Genomic DNA, 17,087 nt, shown 5'->3' with positions numbered 1-17,087 from the left:
AAGAATTTATCAAATGTCGTCTTGACAATTTTTCAATGAGTTTTATACTATATTACGTAAATTTCAGTATTTGCGAAACTAAATAAATATCCATGAATATGCGGGAACAGTTTTAAAGAGTTCCATATAATCATTTAATTAAAAAACTTAATATCTGCAACATTCCATTATCAGAAAGTGAAGAATATGACATTTGATGAATTCTTTCGATATATTCGTTATGAAGGGTTTCACTGTATATTATATATTATATATATTATATATTTTATATATATTAGCTTCAGCTGGTTAAACGGCTGGACCAAATGGGCTGAAATTCCACCGGCAACGCAGCCTTCAGCTAGTACCTAATAAATGTTGAGAAGTGTTGAACTAGTTTCTCCGAGGTTTGATGAAACTCTTGAACCAGTTCCTCCGGGATCTGGTTTGCTAGCAGGGGTTTCCGTAGTTTCTCCAGGATAGGCAGGAAAACACGGCAGTCCAGGGGGAGGATAAAATGAACCTATAAAAACGTTAAAAATTTACATACAGTATTATTATAAATAACCCGAATTAACAGAAATTGATTGATTGATACTTCAATGTCGTCTTGCGGCATTCAATTTAGCAATATTTTTAGCAATCCGGCCATTTTTATAATGTGGTCGGCCATTTTTATAATGTGGTCGGACATTTTTATAATGTGGTCGGACATTTTTATAATGTGGTCGGACATTTTTATAATGTGGTCGGACATTTTTATAATGTGGTCGGACATTTTTTTGCCTTCAAAAAAAAGATAAAAAGAATTTTGTTTAAATTTCAATTTATTCAATGTCTAAATGTCTAATTCTGAACAAAATCTTTTATAACCCTGGTTATTGTGAAAGCACGAAAATGTCTTTTCTGTGATTTTTGTTTAAAAAAAATATATTGGTAAAATCTGGTTGAACCAATGTTGAATGCTGCAATCTATTCTAAGGTTCAAGTCATCAATCAAATCCGTGTACACAAAACATTCTATGTTAGGTTAAGATAGATATTATTTCCTCTTGGATATCCCGTGGTATAGGAACTAAACAAGGATAACTAACGTTGAGAGATCAAGCTCTTTTTTTCTCAAAGAAATTGAGTTTTTGCATCAAACTTAAGTTTTCTAATCCCTATATCTTTACAACCAGATGGTGTTCACATTTGATATTTCAAACGTAGACTAATTTCTCTTACAGAATTCTAAGTTTGAAATATCTGAGGTCTAGAATACCGGGTTGCAAAGATACAGGGATAAAAAAAATCATAGTTTGTGGCAAAGATTCAATTGCTTTAAAAGTTTCCACAGGGAATTTTACGATCAAGCGTTGTAGTTCAACGCTTTCTAATACAAAAGTTTTACCACAATTGTTCTCAATGTATCACAGTCACAGAGTCAGTTATTATGATTTATATTTTCAAACAACAATTCAACAGAAAATGTGCATTTTTGCCAGTTTTCCAATTAACTAAAACTAAGCTAAAATTTTGTATCTCTATATCTATGCAACCTAATGGTGTGAACCTTTTTATATCTCAAACTTTGCCTATTTTATCCAACAGAATTCATTGTAAATTTATAAAAGTTCTAACTTTGTTATTCTCTTATTAAACCAAGTTTATCAGGCAACTTTGTCCACAGGGTGTCCAGATATAATTATGTAGATTTAATTTTTGCCTTGTATAGAGTGTCCCAATGTTTTTATATAACTTTGATTGTTTTACCTTGTACATGGTGTCCAAATATTATTATTTAATTTTTTTGTATTATTATGTATATTTTTTGCCTTGCACAAGGTTGCCCGATTTTAATATTTAATTTCATTTTTTTCTGGTCCACGTCCTGGTATTCTTATTTAAATTTTATTTTTTGACTTGGACAAGGTGTCCCAATATATGTAATATGTAATTTTTTGCATTTACAGGGTGTCCCGAGCCGACGCCAATTTTCAGTTCTTGACTTCAATATACATTTTCTCTGAGGGCGTGGAAAAGTGTAAGGACTCAAGAAAAAATATACCCATTTGATACGATTTAAAAAAGAAATAAAAAAATAATTATATGGTTTGAATTAAAAACATTAAAATGGAATTATGAAACATACAACAAATTATATTCTACCTGACAGTATACTAAACATCTAGTCAGAGCAGTGTCAACCCTTCAAATAATCGTTTCATTTAAACTTTGTTCGTTATGTTCTGTTTAAATAGTACAACAAATGTGTATAAACCCTATATGTCTTTCCTTTTTGAAATATCATCGATTATAATTTCCTTGATTTTTGACAATGTTTGCTGTCCTTGGTTCTAAATATAAATGAAACTCCGATGGTGTGGCAATAGGTATTAATTATTTCGAGTTTTTAAATAAATCAAAGTCTTGTTGGATCCACCCCAACCGTATTTAGTATATTTGTTTCATTTTCCATCCTCAACAAAAGCAAAAAAATGTTATAATCATCAAAAAGAAAAAAGAAAACCTTTTAAAGCTTAAACAGATCCCAAAATGGTAAAATGCATTATAGCAAGGTATAAAACTAAAATGTACAAAACATCATTATTTTTCAAAATTGCGATTATTTGATCCAATTTCAACTTATTTATCAAATTGTACATAATTTTTCATTATTTGAGAAAATGGCGCCGCAAAGTTTTGCATAAAACTGATTCCTGGACATCTTAGACTGAATGGCGTGCTGGGCCAGAATCCCTAAGGTCTCCCGGCTAAAGTTATCCTTCCAGGAGTATGCCGTGTATCCTTTCTTTACCAGCTCGTAGGAGAGTAGAGCCCGGAGTAATCTGAGGATAAACAAAATTAGAATCTTCTAATGTAAAACCAGGAGTCTGGAACCTTGTCTCCTGGACCTTATATGCATCCTATATTCTGAACCTTGTAATTTCTATTCTAAATTTTTAGAATTTTACGGGCAACGCCAGGCACATCTACTAGTATACCCTAAACCATCATAAACCTTGTAATATGTATCCTAAACCTTGTTATATGTATCCTGAACCTTTTAATATGAAATCTTTTAATCTATCCTAAACCTTGTATTTTGTATTCTAAACCTTGGTACATGTATCCTAAACCTTGTACTATATATCCTAAACCTTGTAATTTATATTCTAAACCTTGTAATATGTATCCTGAACCTTGTAATATCTAACCTAAACCTTGTAATATGTACCCTAAACCTTGTATTTTGTATTCTAAACCTTGTAACATGTATCCTAAACCTTGTAATATATATATCCTAAACCTTGTAGTAACTATCCTAAACCTTGCAATATGTATCCTAAACCTTGTAATATGTATCCTAAACCTTGTAATTTATATTCTAAACCTTGTAATTTATATTTTAAACCTCGTAATTTATATTCTAAACCTTGTAATTTATATTCTAAACCTTGTAATATGTATTCTAAAAACTTTCAATTTCAGTTTTTATTTCTAAAAAGGTTATTTTTAAATTACGAGCTTACAAGGAAGCAAAGAGAAGCTGTTAATTAACAGCTTCTCTTTGTTTTCATGTTTATTTGTATCCATACTGCTTGAAAGCTTGTTAGGCTTAAAATCTGAAATTTAAAGTCGTCTTTATTGTTTTTATATAAATAAACGATGACGACTGTAGTATACCTGATATGCTGATTAAGTTTCCCTTGTCTGATATAAAGATGTTGGATGAGATGAATGTCTCCTCGGTTCTTCTTGAGTTTACCATCCATCTTATACAGGGACCACCAGGCGTTGGAACCACAGGCTGGCAGATCACGGACTGGTATCTCAACATGACCTGGAGAAGTCTAGATTAGGTTTTGTTTGGTTTAGATTGTTTCTGATAAGATTGGGTTTATATGAAATTCGGTTTAAATCAGGTTTGGTTTAGATCAGATTTAATTTAGATAAGCTTTGGTTTATATCAGGTGTGGTTCAAATCAAGTTGGTTAATTTAGATCAGATTTGGTTTAGATCAGGTTTGGTTTATATCAGGTGTGGTTTAAATCAGGTTGGTTTAGATCAGATTTAATTTAGATAAGCTTTGGTTTATATCAGGTGTGGTTCAAATCAAGTTGGTTAATTTAGATTAGATTTGGTTTAGATCAGGTTTGGTTTATATCAGGTGTGGTTTAAATCAGGTTGGTTTAGATCAGATTTGGTTTAGATCAGGTTTGGTTTATATCAGGTGTGGTTTAAATCAGGTGTGGTTTATATCAGGTGTGGTTTAAATCAGGTGTGGTTTTAATCAGATTTGGTTTGGATCAAGTTTGGTTTATATCAGGTATGGTTTAAATCAGGTTTGGTTTAAATCAGGTGTGGTTTATATCAGGTGGGGTTTAGATCAGGTTGGTTCAGATCAGATTTGGTTTGGATCAAGTTTGGTTTGATAAAAGTATTTTATTAAATGGCAATTTTATCATAGGGAAGGTTTTAAGTGGCAACTCAAAATTTAACTTTTTTCCAAAATTGTCACTTAACTTAATCTTCTAGCTGCGGCGTTCGTATTACTGTCATGTTTTAGACTAAATAGCCTTTTGCATTGATTTATTTCAAGAGAGCTGAAACTCCCCTCAAACTCTAATTTCTTTCAACACTTTTATATCTTAAACTTAAACTTTGTTATCTAACATAAATTATAGTTTGAAATATAAAAGATCTACAGAATTAGGTTCTTAAAATGTTGGTAATCAGTTCCTTAACTTAACATTTTTTATCTTTGGTTCTTTTTTGATTAAAATAAACCCACCAATCAGTCGGTCTGATGAGGGAGGAGCAACTGTATCAGAGATGAGCTGTTTTAACCCTCTTCCATCCTTGACTTCTCCCAACCTAAAAAACAGTTTATTTAATCTCTTCCATCCTTGACTTCTCCCAACCTAAAAACCAGTTTATTAATCTCTTCCATTCTTGACTTCTCCCAACCTAAAAACCAGTTTATTAATCTCTTCCATCCTTGACTTCTCCCAACCTAAAAACCAGTTTATTAATCTCATCCATCCTTTACTTCTCCCAACCTACAAACCAGTTTATTAATCTCATCCATCTTTGACTTCTCCCAACCTAAAAACCAGTTTATTAATTTCATCCATCCTTGACTTCTCCGAATCTAAAAACCAGTTTATATATCTCATCCATCCTTGACTTCTCCCAACCTAAAAACCAGTTTATTAATCTCTTCCATCCTTGACTTCTCCCAACCTACAAACCAATTTATTAATCTCTTCCATTCTTGACTTCTCCCAACCTAAAAACCAGTTTATTAATCTCTTCCATCCTTGACTTCTCCCAACCTAAAAACCAGTTTATGAATCTCTTCCTTGACTTCTCTTAACCTGAAAACCAGTTTAATAATCTCTACCATCCTTGACTTCTCCCAACCTAAAAACCAGTTTATTAATCTCTACCATCCTTGACTTCTCCCAACCTAAAGCCGGTTTATTAATCTCTACCATCCTTTTTACAACCTGAAAACTGGTTTATTAATATCTCCCATCCTTGACTTCTCTCAGCATAAAAACCGGTTTATAAATCCATTTCATCCTTAACTTCTACCATCCTAAATACCGGTTAATAAATCTATTTCATACTTAACTTCTCCCATCCTAAAAACCAGTGTATTAATCTCTTCCATCCTTGACTTCTCCCAACCTAAAAACCGGTTTATAAATCTATTTCATACTAAACTTCTCCCAACCTAAAAACCGATTTTATTAATCTCTTCCATCCTTGACTTCTCCCAACCTAAAAACCAGTTTATTAATCTCTACCATCCTTGACTTCTCCCATCCTAAAAACCAGTTTATTAATCTCTTCCATCCTTGACTTCTCCCATCCTAAAAACCAGTTTATTAATCTCTTCCATCCTTGACTTCTCCCAACCTAAAAACCAGTTTATTAATCTCTTCCATCCTTAACTCCTCCCAACCTAAAACCGGTTTATTAATATATTCCATCCTTGACTTTTCCCAACCTAAAAACCAGTTTATTAATCTCTTCCATCCTTGAATTCTCCCAACCTAAAACCGGTTTATTAATCTCTACCATCCTTGACTTCTCCCAACCTAAAACCGGTTTATTAATCTCTTCCATCCATCTTTCTATCATGTACTACATACTTTCTTCATTTTGAAGCCACGATGCTCTTTTCTAAGTTTCCAATACTTTTTTCCCAAAACCTTCTAGTCTTAAAATTCACCTTTTTAATTTATCCACAACACGTTCTCCAGGCACAGCTTCAAAGTTCCAAACATCTATATGGATACTGTCACGTGATACGTCCTAGAGAAACATCTATAAAAATACTGTCACCTTATACGTCTTAAAAAACATCTATAAGGATACTGTCACGTGATAGGTCCTAAACAAACTTCGTCTTAAAGAAACATAAAAATGAATACTGTCACGTGATACGTCCTAAACAAACATCTATGTGGATAATGTCACGTAATACGTCTTAATCAAATATCTATATGAATAATGTCACGTAATACGTCCTAAATAAACAATAATATGAAGACTGTCACGTAATAAGTCCTAAACAATTATCTATATGGATACTGTCACGTCATACGCATAAAAAAGCATCGATGTGTATACTGTCAAATGATAAGTCCTAAAAAACTTCTATGAAAATACTGTCACGTGATACGTCTTAATCAAACATCTATTTAAATACTGTCATGTGACACGTCCTAAGTAAAAACATCTTTATGGATACTGTCACGTGATACGTCTTAATCAAACATCTATATGAATGTAACGTGACACGCCCTGGACAAACATCTTAATTGGTCTAATGTCATTTTCCTTATTTTGTGTTTTCCAATGATTATATTTGCCACTCATGATGTTGGTTCTAAAACGTTTATTTAATCTTACAACTTACTGGCGTAATGTATTAGAATAGAGCTACAAGAAGGCATGAACTGTTCTAACCTTTAACTCCATATTGTAGGTTTCATTCCAGACTGGATTAAGGGTTTCAGGTTTACAGGAACTGCTCAGGGGATTGGTTTTATCTGATGTAATGTAGAATGTGCAGTACGGATTGCTGGTTCCAGAAACCTGTTTAGAAACCAGATCCTTAGCTTCAACTATACAGAGGCTTAGGTGCACTTTAGGTTTTGGTCTTGCAACCACCTGCAATATAGATTAGAATTTAAAAACTGTAATTAGGATTAGAGAGCTGTAATTAGGATTAAAGAGCTGTAATTAGGATTAGAGAGCTGTAATCAGAATTGGAGAGCAATAGTTAGAATTAAAGAGCTATAATTAGCATTAGAGAGCTGTAATTATGATTAAAGAGCTGTAATTATGATTAGAGAGCTGTAATTAGGATTAAAGAGCTATAATTAGAATTAGAGAGCTGTAATTAGGATTACAGAGCTGTAATCAGGATTAGAGAGCTGTAATTAGGATTAAAGAGCTGTATTTAGGATTAGAGAGCTGTATTTATGATTAGAGAGCTGTAATTTGGATTAAAGAGCTGTAAATAGGATTAGAGAGATTTAATCAGGATTAGAGAGCTGTAATTAGGATTAGAGAGCTGTAATTAGGATTAAAGAGCTCAGCTGTAAATAGGATTAGAGAGCTGTAATTAGAATTTAAGAGCTGAACATAAGATTTAAGTGCTGTTATTCAAGAGTTGTTATTTGAAATAGAGAGCTGTGATTAGGATTATAAGGCTGTGATTAGGATTACAAGGCTGTGATTAGGATTACAAGGTCCTGATTGTATATATCCAGATGCTGCTGGGGTTCTATATGAAACACTTTACGAATATGTTCAATCATCTCATATTGACCATTCCTATCCGCATCCTTCCCGATCATATTAAGCAGAGAATAGAGAACCTCAGTATATAATTCTTCACCATCCTTCTCTTCAAACTCACCTAAGCATAATATAAAATTAAGTAAATATTTCGTATATCTTCTAGTTTAACCAGTTGCGAGGTTTCTTTTGATTTGGTGGATTTTCGGCGGAATTAGAAATGATGACGTGTTAGATTTTCTTTTAAATGTTGACGGTTTTTTTCCAAGACCGGAAGTTTGGATTTATTGAAGTTCAGGGATTGTTTAAATATTTCAGGATTATCAGGAATCTGTATCAATAGAGATCCGCCCGTCCTTGGTTGGTCAACCATCCGTAGTAACCATGTAAACCCAGATATCTCTATACAATAGATCAACCGGGAGTAATCTATTATCAGATTTCATGAATACATTTATTGTCTTCTCTTGGAAAATTTTAAGGAACGGTCGAAATTTTTTTCTTAATTGTCAATGATATATTATTAAATCAAAGATATTATATCGTAATATTTAAATATGAGTTTGGTGTTTAAGCTTTTTCGATCCCCTTCCCTAAATATTTCGCCCCCCCCACAACTAAATTTTTTAACCCCCCATTTTTGGGCCATCCCCCCTCCTATTTTAAAACGAATGTTGGTACCGAACCTAACTTTGAAAGAAATTATCATAACGTAAAATGTCTCATATGTAATCTAAAATCTACATAGGTATCTACATCCTTATGTATAATCATTAAAGATTTTAAACTCATAAAAAAATGACATTAGCAGCAGAATATGGCATTAAAGTTACTAAAAATATGTCAAATTATTACGATGAATTAAACCTGTGCGCTGATAATTCCATAAATGATCAAAATAGCAAAATGAGTCATTTTTCCATGCCGTAAATTCTCCGCGGTCTAGTGATTAAATCCGTCCTCAGAGCAGGGTGCGGGAGCAGGTGTTACTCCGGGTTCCAATTTAGACACAGATCAATCAATCTCGTAAAATCGGAGAAAGTATGAAAAGAGAAACTTATCTATAAAATCAATCTTGAAAAGAAAACATCTTTCAATCATATAATCTTGCCGCCGGCAATTTTTTTAAAATAATGCAGGTCTGATGCACAAAAGTACCTTTGTCTATAAATTGATTACTTTCAATTATTATTGTATGTAAACGAGACTTTATTTATTTACTAGATTGTGAACCCAGCTGTTGTCCAGGTTACTCATAATTACTTCCCCCGTTCACCCGCACTTGGTCATAAATTACGATTTTAGCTATTTTTCCCTATAAACGTCTTTTCCTCGACCCACTTAACTTAAAATCTCCAAACCAAGCTAATCGGTCCAGGGGGTTCCTGGGTTATGATCGGACATGCAAACAAACAGAAAGATAAACAGAGATTACAGCTTTGTTTATATAAATATATATATATTTAAGTTTCAAATAGCTGATGTTTATTCTCTAAAGTATAAAGTTAATTGCAGCATTGCAATTAAATTTCACTGCAAGGTCGGTCCTGATTAAGTCAAAATAAAACGTTTAATCTGTTTTATTTGATTGTTATTAATTGATCCGTTGATATGAACATTATTCGTATATTTGGAAATGTTTTAAAGGACAAAATTCGTTTCACACGGTATTCATTCCAAAATGCATATAAAATATTTTCTTTATTATTCATAAATTCATTTTATTTAAACATTTTCTAAAAATATTTTTGCGATCATGCATTTTATTTATTTTCATAAACAATGAATCTGTTGACAGGAATCTATCAAAAAACAGACAGCGGAGATTTTACGACCGTGCATAAAAGATTTAATTTTCTAGTTTTCAGTAACTGTTGGCAAATATTAAGAGGGATAAAGAACAAATTATTTTTTTTGATTATTTAAAAATGGCAATCAAAACGGATTTTTTTTATAAACATTTCTGCTGTAGCCTGTACGCATGAACATTATTAGGGATAATCTGGTTTTTCTGACTCCCCCTTCCCCTCTTTTTTGGATTTAACCTCTGAACTGAGCAAAATTCATAAAAAAATTTATCAAAATTTTTCAAATTTTTATTGCAATTTTATATTAAATTATCAATTTTTTTGGATTTATGCAGCAGAAATATAGAAAGAAATCAAACAGAATCTTTTCAATATTACTCAAATAAAGATTAAAAAGGTATCATTGTAGATCAGACATGTTACTAAGAAAACCACTACACATTACGTATACAGTCCCTATAAATATGTTACTTTGTAGTGAACCCTTTAGTAAAAAAAACTTACCAAAAGGCGATGTTTCAGTAATTGAGACAGCCGGAGTTATATCAACCTGGTATACGTCCTAGAATTATATACTGTTAGAGAACCTAGAATATATAGTATACTGGAGTTATATAAACTTTATATACGTCCTAGAAATATATACTGTCAGAGAACCTANAGATTTTTTCTACTATTAACATTCATTATAACATTGTACAAGTAACCATGACCTATAATTTATGTTATTTTTTAGGAAATAAAGATTTTGTTATCGATTTTCTGAGACGGGGTTACTCTGTTGTGTGTATTTTTGCGGCCTACCGGGAAAGAATTGTCCGGGGAAAATAAACATCCCCCACCAGAATCCTAACTGGCCTATTATCCTGATTTGTCTAGCGTGTTGCTGTTATCTGTCAACAATAGTATACTGGAGTAATATAAACTTGATATACGTCCTAGAATTATATACTGTTAGAGAAACTAGAATATATAGTATGGATATATAATTATTATCTATTTACAATAATTTGACAGTATTGAAAGGAAAATTGAGCAATACGAATTTGTGGAATTGTATGACTAATAATATGACATGGAGAAAGGATCAGGACGGGAGGGTTCTGTTAGCTCCGGGGTCTAAACCAATCCTGCTCCATACTTCCGGTCCTACTGGGAGGAACCTGTACTGTTTATAGGGAAGGGTTTACTCACCAGCATGGTTCAGGATATTTAAAACATTAGAAAGTTTAGGGAAACTAATCGGATAAAATTATTTACGGAGTTACCAACTCAACTCAAACTTAAATTTTGTAATACCTTTAGCTTTGCAGATTTAAAACTATGACTGGTTTTTATTTGAAATATTAATATTTTGAAATATCAAAGTTTTTTACGACATCATGTTGCAAAGATATCAGGTGTAGAAAATTTGTGTTTGAGACGAGAGGTTAGTTTCTTAGATTAAAAATCTATAAACAATGTACTTTGGGAAGTATGTCGCAATGTGGATTAAAAAGTTTAGCGAAAAATAGAAAAGAATTGTCACACAAATCAAAATCGGCTGTATTTATTTTCATTTATCCATGATCAGCAGTAAATAAGACTCTACAAATGATTCCTAATTCAATCATTTTAAATGTATTTTTAAATTCCTTCAACATGAAGTTTTATTAAACCCCCATGTCAATGACAACAAGAAAAGTCTGACAATCCAAAAAATTTGAAATTAAAAATACAAGAAAATATTTTACCTTTAGTTGTTCACAGGTTCGTTGAAATAAAACCTTCTGTCGCTTGTACAGTGACGTCATATCTTCGAAGAAACTATCGTCTTCAAGTAGAACGCTTCGTTCTCCACCCTGGATGTAGAACTGGGAGTTCCCTACAGAGCTGGTGTTAGGTAGGAGAACCTCCTAAAAAATAAATCTTTATTAAGACAGGTTAAGATGAAATATGTCAGTAAACTGTATTCTACCTGACCCAGAAACCAGGTTTAAGAGTAAGGATTGTATCCTAGTATCCTAAAAAAAAACAGAAAACCAGGTGTGCGCATAAGAATTGTATCCTAGTATCCTGTAGAAACCAGAAACAAGGTTTAAGAGTAAGGATTGTATCCTAGTATCCTGTAGGAACTAGAAACCAGGCTTAAGCATAAGAATTGTATCCTAGTATCCTGTAGAAACCAGAAACCAGGTTTAAGAGAAGGATTGTATCCTAGTATCCTGTAGAAACCAGAAACCAGGTTTAAGCATAAGAATTGTATCCTAGTATCCTGTAGAAATCAGAAAACCAGGTTTAAGAGAAGGATTGTATCCTAGTATCCTGTAGAAACCAGAAAACCAAGTTTAAGAGAAGGATTGTATCCTAGTATCCTGTAGAAACCAGAAAACCAAGTTTAAGAGAAGGATTGTATCCTAGTATCCTGTAGAAACCAGAAAACCAAGTTTAAGAGAAGGATTGTATCCTAGTATCCTGTAGAAACCAGAAAACCAAGTTTAAGAGAAGGATTGTATCCTAGTATCCTGTAGAAACCAGAAAACCAAGTTTAAGAGAAGGATTGTATCTATAGTACCCTGCAGGAACCAGAAACCAGGTTTGAACGTATCCCTGTTAAAAAAAAACGCGCACACGTGTGTTGGATCAATAAGATTATTCATAATTTATGTGGGAAAGGTAATCTTTATAAGAAGCTAGTATAATATATGAAGGGTGAAGGGGATATAAATAGAGCCATAGCTTTATTTTAATTGATTAAAATAAATCGTTATTTCTTTTCGATAGAAATTTGATAAAATTTAAAACGCCGATAGATACAGTATTTAATTTTCTTCTCTATTTTCAGATTTTTAAAACAATGTTCAAATTTTTTTAATATTTTTTTTACGAATATTGGCAAAAACCTTGCAGTCAGTTCCCTTGATAAATTGGGTGCCATTATATTCTTATTTTAAAATAATAGCTTAGAAATGAACGATGTAACTTTTCTTGAAAGTTCAGAAGAATTCTAAAATATTAGATAATGCAGATTTAAAATTAGTCCAATCTTTTTAAATACTTTGCTTGTTTGCGTCCATAACACGTCAAAACGGAGAAATCGATAGAACACAATTATATTGTGTCAACTCACCCCAGGGCAGGGTTATGGAAAAATGGTTTAAAAATGTTTCAGGAAAAAAAAATCGAAATTCATCATTTTTGAAAATGCACGAATTTTAATAAAAAATATTCGCGAAAGTTTTATTTTGAAGAACGGGATGAAGAAAATGTTGTCTTGAAAAGCAACAGAGCTGAAAACTTTAGAATGGTGGATATCGGGATTAATGCTTGATCCTCTCTTTTTGATAATCTCAAGATTAACATAATCTTGCAAGATTATCTTAAAAGTGTACGAAAAACGATAAAATTCAAATTGATATTTAATCATCTGAGAAACTGTAGCAGCCAATCAGAGAAAAGCGGGCAACCAATGAGAGAACAGAAATATTCTCATTGGAGAAAACAATTAACAGATATCCAAGGAGAGAGAAAAAGAGTGGATTAGGACAAAAATGAAAAGTTTCCACAGTGGATATTCGGATCAAGAAGTCAGGATTAAAGTTTATCCATTCTAAAGTTCCCAGCTCTGAGCTGAAAACTTTAGAATGGTGGATATCAGGATTAATGCTTAATCCACTTTTTTTTCTTAATATCCAGATTAAATATGGCTTGTTTTCCTCATGAATTTAATCCTCAGATAAGTCAACAGATCGGGATTAAGGATATCCCATTCTAAAGTTTTCAGCTCAGCTAAACGTAAACATTGTTTATTAGAAAGAGGGGTGCGAAGCGCCAATAAGGCTTGTTGTTTATTTATAAAATCATAATTTACTCTATGTTTAAACAATTTTTATTTCTGGTTGAATGATTTCTAAAAGAAGACATTTCAAGCAGAAATTTGACATATAAAATTCCACATTTTCAATAAAAAATGTATTTTTCGCGGGAACTTTCCAAGCCCTATTAAAAAGTAATATTTTGGCTTTCAAAATAAATACTTAAATAGATATATCCATCCAAATATCTATGTAATAAAGCTTTTTGCTCATATATATATAGCTAGCTATGGCTGGCCAAACGGTGGACCCAATGGGCTGACATTTTTTGAGGGATCCCTTGAGTACCTCGGTGGTAACATAGACTTAAAAACTTTTTTTTGGTCAAAAGTTTGTATCCGAACCCTGGTATCTAATTCTAAACCAGAATTGTCTCCGAACCCTGGTATCTAATCCTAAACCAGGATTATCTCCGAACCCTGGTATCTAATCCTAAACTAGGATTGTCTCCGAACCCATGGTGTCTAATTCTAAACCAGGTTTGTCTCTAAACCCTAGTATCTAATCCTAAACCAGGATTGTCTCCGAACCCTGGTGTCTAATCCTAAACCAGGATTGTCTCCGAACCCTGGTGTCTAATCCTAAACCAAGATTTTCTCACAATCATTTGTCGTAAACTCGGACCGTGGTGTTAGATACTAATATGGAACAGAACATCATACCGTACCGTACCGTGGTGTTAGATACTAATATGGAACAGAACATCATTTCTCATTTTCAGATTCCTTTCATAAACCCAAACAATTAAGATTTACAAAGAAAACGGTCCGGGATTCAATCTACAGGGATTCCCATAAAAATGTAAACAAATACACGAACTTGAAGTTGTAAAGTGTACATGTACAGATCCATTTATTATTTGCTTTATAATAATATAAACTTATATAATAAACCTCTTCGCTAATATATATACATATATATACTCATATGTAAATACAATGTTTCATGGACCAATCTTCAGTGAGGTCTGTTCTCATATATATGATTTATGCTGCTGAAGAATGTCCAACATGAAACACAGTGTCCAGCAATAACCAATCTTAATAAACAATAGAACATGTTCTAGACTTATTTTAAGAAGATGTACTCTTTTATTGATGTACAAATTGTTTCGTGTTTTTTTATATATATTTATATATGTTCACTATATATCTGTCCAAACGGTCGGACCAAATTGGATGATTTCTTTTTTGAGGGAACCCATTGATATCCCTGTGTGACATAGGACAAAGTTTTTTTTTTGAAATTGAATACGAAGCAGGGCTTAACAGCGGGAGTAACTTTGAGTAATAATATAAACTGGGGAAATCCAGGGGACCCCAACTATAGCTACACATTAGATTGCTTAAATGTCGTCTTAATATTCCACTATATTCTATACCTTTATATCCCCAACTCCTCTCCAAAAGCTCCTGGATAGGTTGACCTGTATCATCCTGTTCTGATCTAGCAGGACCTGGAGAGGAGGGGTGCATCCTAGGACAGGTTCTCTTCTACTCTGCTCTAAGGGTAGAGTTGATGTTCTCCCGAGACATGAATTCAACATGGTGGATCCGAGACAATGTTTAGTTTTCACTTCACTTTTTCAAACTCTTCCATATTAAGATTTTTCACTTTGATAATAATTTTATTCTATTTTAAACCCTATTTCTCCGGGTATGAATTATAACTGAATGATATTTTAAAACTATATCTCCGGTTTCCTCCAAGATTGAAGATAATGGATTTCGAAAGAAGACTCTTGTTCACTTAACATAAATTTTTATTTCTGAAATATATTTTAATATCTTAAATGTTAAAAAATGTACTCAAATGCATGTTCTCTCTCTCTCTCTGAAAAGCCGTGAACTACTACTCTTGAAAATACGCAATTTAGAACTGTATGTGTATTAGTACTTCCTGCTACATGTTGTTTCAATACAAATCCTCAATACTCTGTCCTGTATCCGTCCTGTCTCCGTATATACGTGTATACTGGAGCATAGCTTACACCTGACTGAGTTAGTTCCGGAGTATTGTTATTCTTTCTCCAGGTTAGGAGAAGGGTAGGGGGTTGGTCCGAACCTGGCAGTTTCTTTATTAATTATAGATATTAAAGAGAAAACCTAGGGGAACATTTTAAGGATTCGAGTCTTTGTCACAAACTCTGATTTCAAGTCACTATATCCATGAAACGCGATGTCACAGATCATTCAAATAATCTAAGTTTGAAATATTAAAGGTTTAATACACCATCAAGTTGTTAAGATATAGAGATTAGAAAATTTGAGTTTGTGGCAAAGGCTCAATTCCTTTATGAGATTATTTTATTTTGTTGTGTTGTGCCACTCATGCGAGTGTTTATTGTTAAGATTGAATATTAGATTACATCAAGTATCTGATGCAGTATGTAATTCAAATATGGTATAAGATATGAATGCACTAGTTAAGTTTATAATGTATAATGTAATCAAGGTAGGGAGTTTGATTTAGTTTATAGGAGAAGGTTTAGAGATAGATTTAGGGTTGTTGGAGTGGATTTTTTTTTAAATAGAGTTTTAGGTTGTTTGAAGATGGATTTAGGGGTTGTTTTTAGAGGGTTTAGTGGTTGTTTAGAGAGGGCTAAGAGGTTGTTTTAATAGATTTTATTTGGAGAGTTTTAAGTTGTTTTGATAAGATTTATAGGTTGTTTGGAAAGTTTCAAGTTGTTTTGATAAGATTTATAGGTTGTTTGGANAACTACTAAAAAGGGTTTTTATTGAACTACTAAAAAGGGTTTTTATTGAACTACTAAAAAGGGTTTTTATTGAACTACTAAAAAGGGTTTTTATTGAACTACTAAAAAGGGTTTTTATTGAACTACTAAAAAGGGTTTTTATTGAACTACTAAAAAGGGTTTTTATTGAACTACTAAAAAGGGTTTTTATTGAACTACTAAAAAGGGTTTTTATTGAACTACTAAAAAGGGTTTTTATTGAACTACTAAAAAGGGTTTTTATTGAACTACTAAAAAGGGTTTTTATTGAACTACTAAAAAGGGTTTTTATTGAACTACTAAAAAGGGTTTTTATTGAACTACTAAAAAGGGTTTTTATTGAACTACTAAAAAGGGTTTTTATTGAACTACTAAAAAGGGTTTTTATTGAACTACTAAAAAGGGTTTTTATTGAACTACTAAAAAGGGTTTTTATTGAACTACTAAAAAGGGTTTTTATTGAACTACTAAAAAGGGTTTTTATTGAACTACTAAAAAGGGTTTTTATTGAACTACTAAAAAGGGTTTTTATTGAACTACTAAAAAGGGTTTTTATTGAACTACTAAAAAGGGTTTTTATTGAACTACTAAAAAGGGTTTTTATTGAACTACTAAAAAGGGTTTTTATTGAACTACTAAAAAGGGTTTTTATTGAACTACTAAAAAGGGTTTTTATTGAACTACTAAAAAGGGTTTTTATTGAACTACTAAAAAGGGTTTTTATTGAACTACTAAAAAGGGTTTTTATTGAACTACTAAAAAGGGTTTTTATTGAACTACTAAAAAGGGTTTTTATTGAACTACTAAAAAGGGTTTTTATTGAACTACTAAAAAGGGTTTTTATTGAACTACTAAAAAGGGTTTTATTGAACTACTAAAAAGGGTTGTGTAAACCCAGAGGACTGGGTT

General features: G+C 32.3%; 1 protein-coding gene across 1 annotated transcript in view; it reads right to left on the bottom strand.

Annotated features, from left to right (window-relative positions):
- Nucleotides 1-15,208, bottom strand: part of LOC111699175 (protein unc-13 homolog 4B) — a 25,448-nt gene extending 10,240 nt beyond the window's left edge. The window contains exons 1-11 of the mRNA XM_023469776.1: nucleotides 14,826-15,208; nucleotides 11,324-11,485; nucleotides 10,095-10,152; nucleotides 7,737-7,903; nucleotides 6,946-7,149; nucleotides 6,206-6,288; nucleotides 4,757-4,839; nucleotides 3,649-3,805; nucleotides 2,682-2,810; nucleotides 2,131-2,170; nucleotides 348-502 (exon numbers count right to left, since the gene is read on the bottom strand). Of these exons, the coding sequence (XP_023325544.1) occupies nucleotides 348-502; nucleotides 2,131-2,170; nucleotides 2,682-2,810; nucleotides 3,649-3,805; nucleotides 4,757-4,839; nucleotides 6,206-6,288; nucleotides 6,946-7,149; nucleotides 7,737-7,903; nucleotides 10,095-10,152; nucleotides 11,324-11,485; nucleotides 14,826-14,990 (1,403 nt within the window). The 5' untranslated portion in view covers nucleotides 14,991-15,208. The remainder of the gene's footprint in view (nucleotides 1-347; nucleotides 503-2,130; nucleotides 2,171-2,681; nucleotides 2,811-3,648; nucleotides 3,806-4,756; nucleotides 4,840-6,205; nucleotides 6,289-6,945; nucleotides 7,150-7,736; nucleotides 7,904-10,094; nucleotides 10,153-11,323; nucleotides 11,486-14,825) is intronic.
- Between the last annotated feature and the right edge of the window lie 1,879 nt (nucleotides 15,209-17,087).

This window comes from Eurytemora carolleeae, unplaced genomic scaffold, assembly GCF_000591075.1.
Source record: "Eurytemora carolleeae unplaced genomic scaffold, Eaff_2.0 scaffold30, whole genome shotgun sequence".
NCBI classification, from domain to species: Eukaryota; Metazoa; Arthropoda; class Copepoda; order Calanoida; family Temoridae; genus Eurytemora; species Eurytemora carolleeae.
The sequence above is the reverse complement of the archived record's forward strand: the minus strand, read 5'-3'. Positions and strand labels throughout refer to the sequence as shown.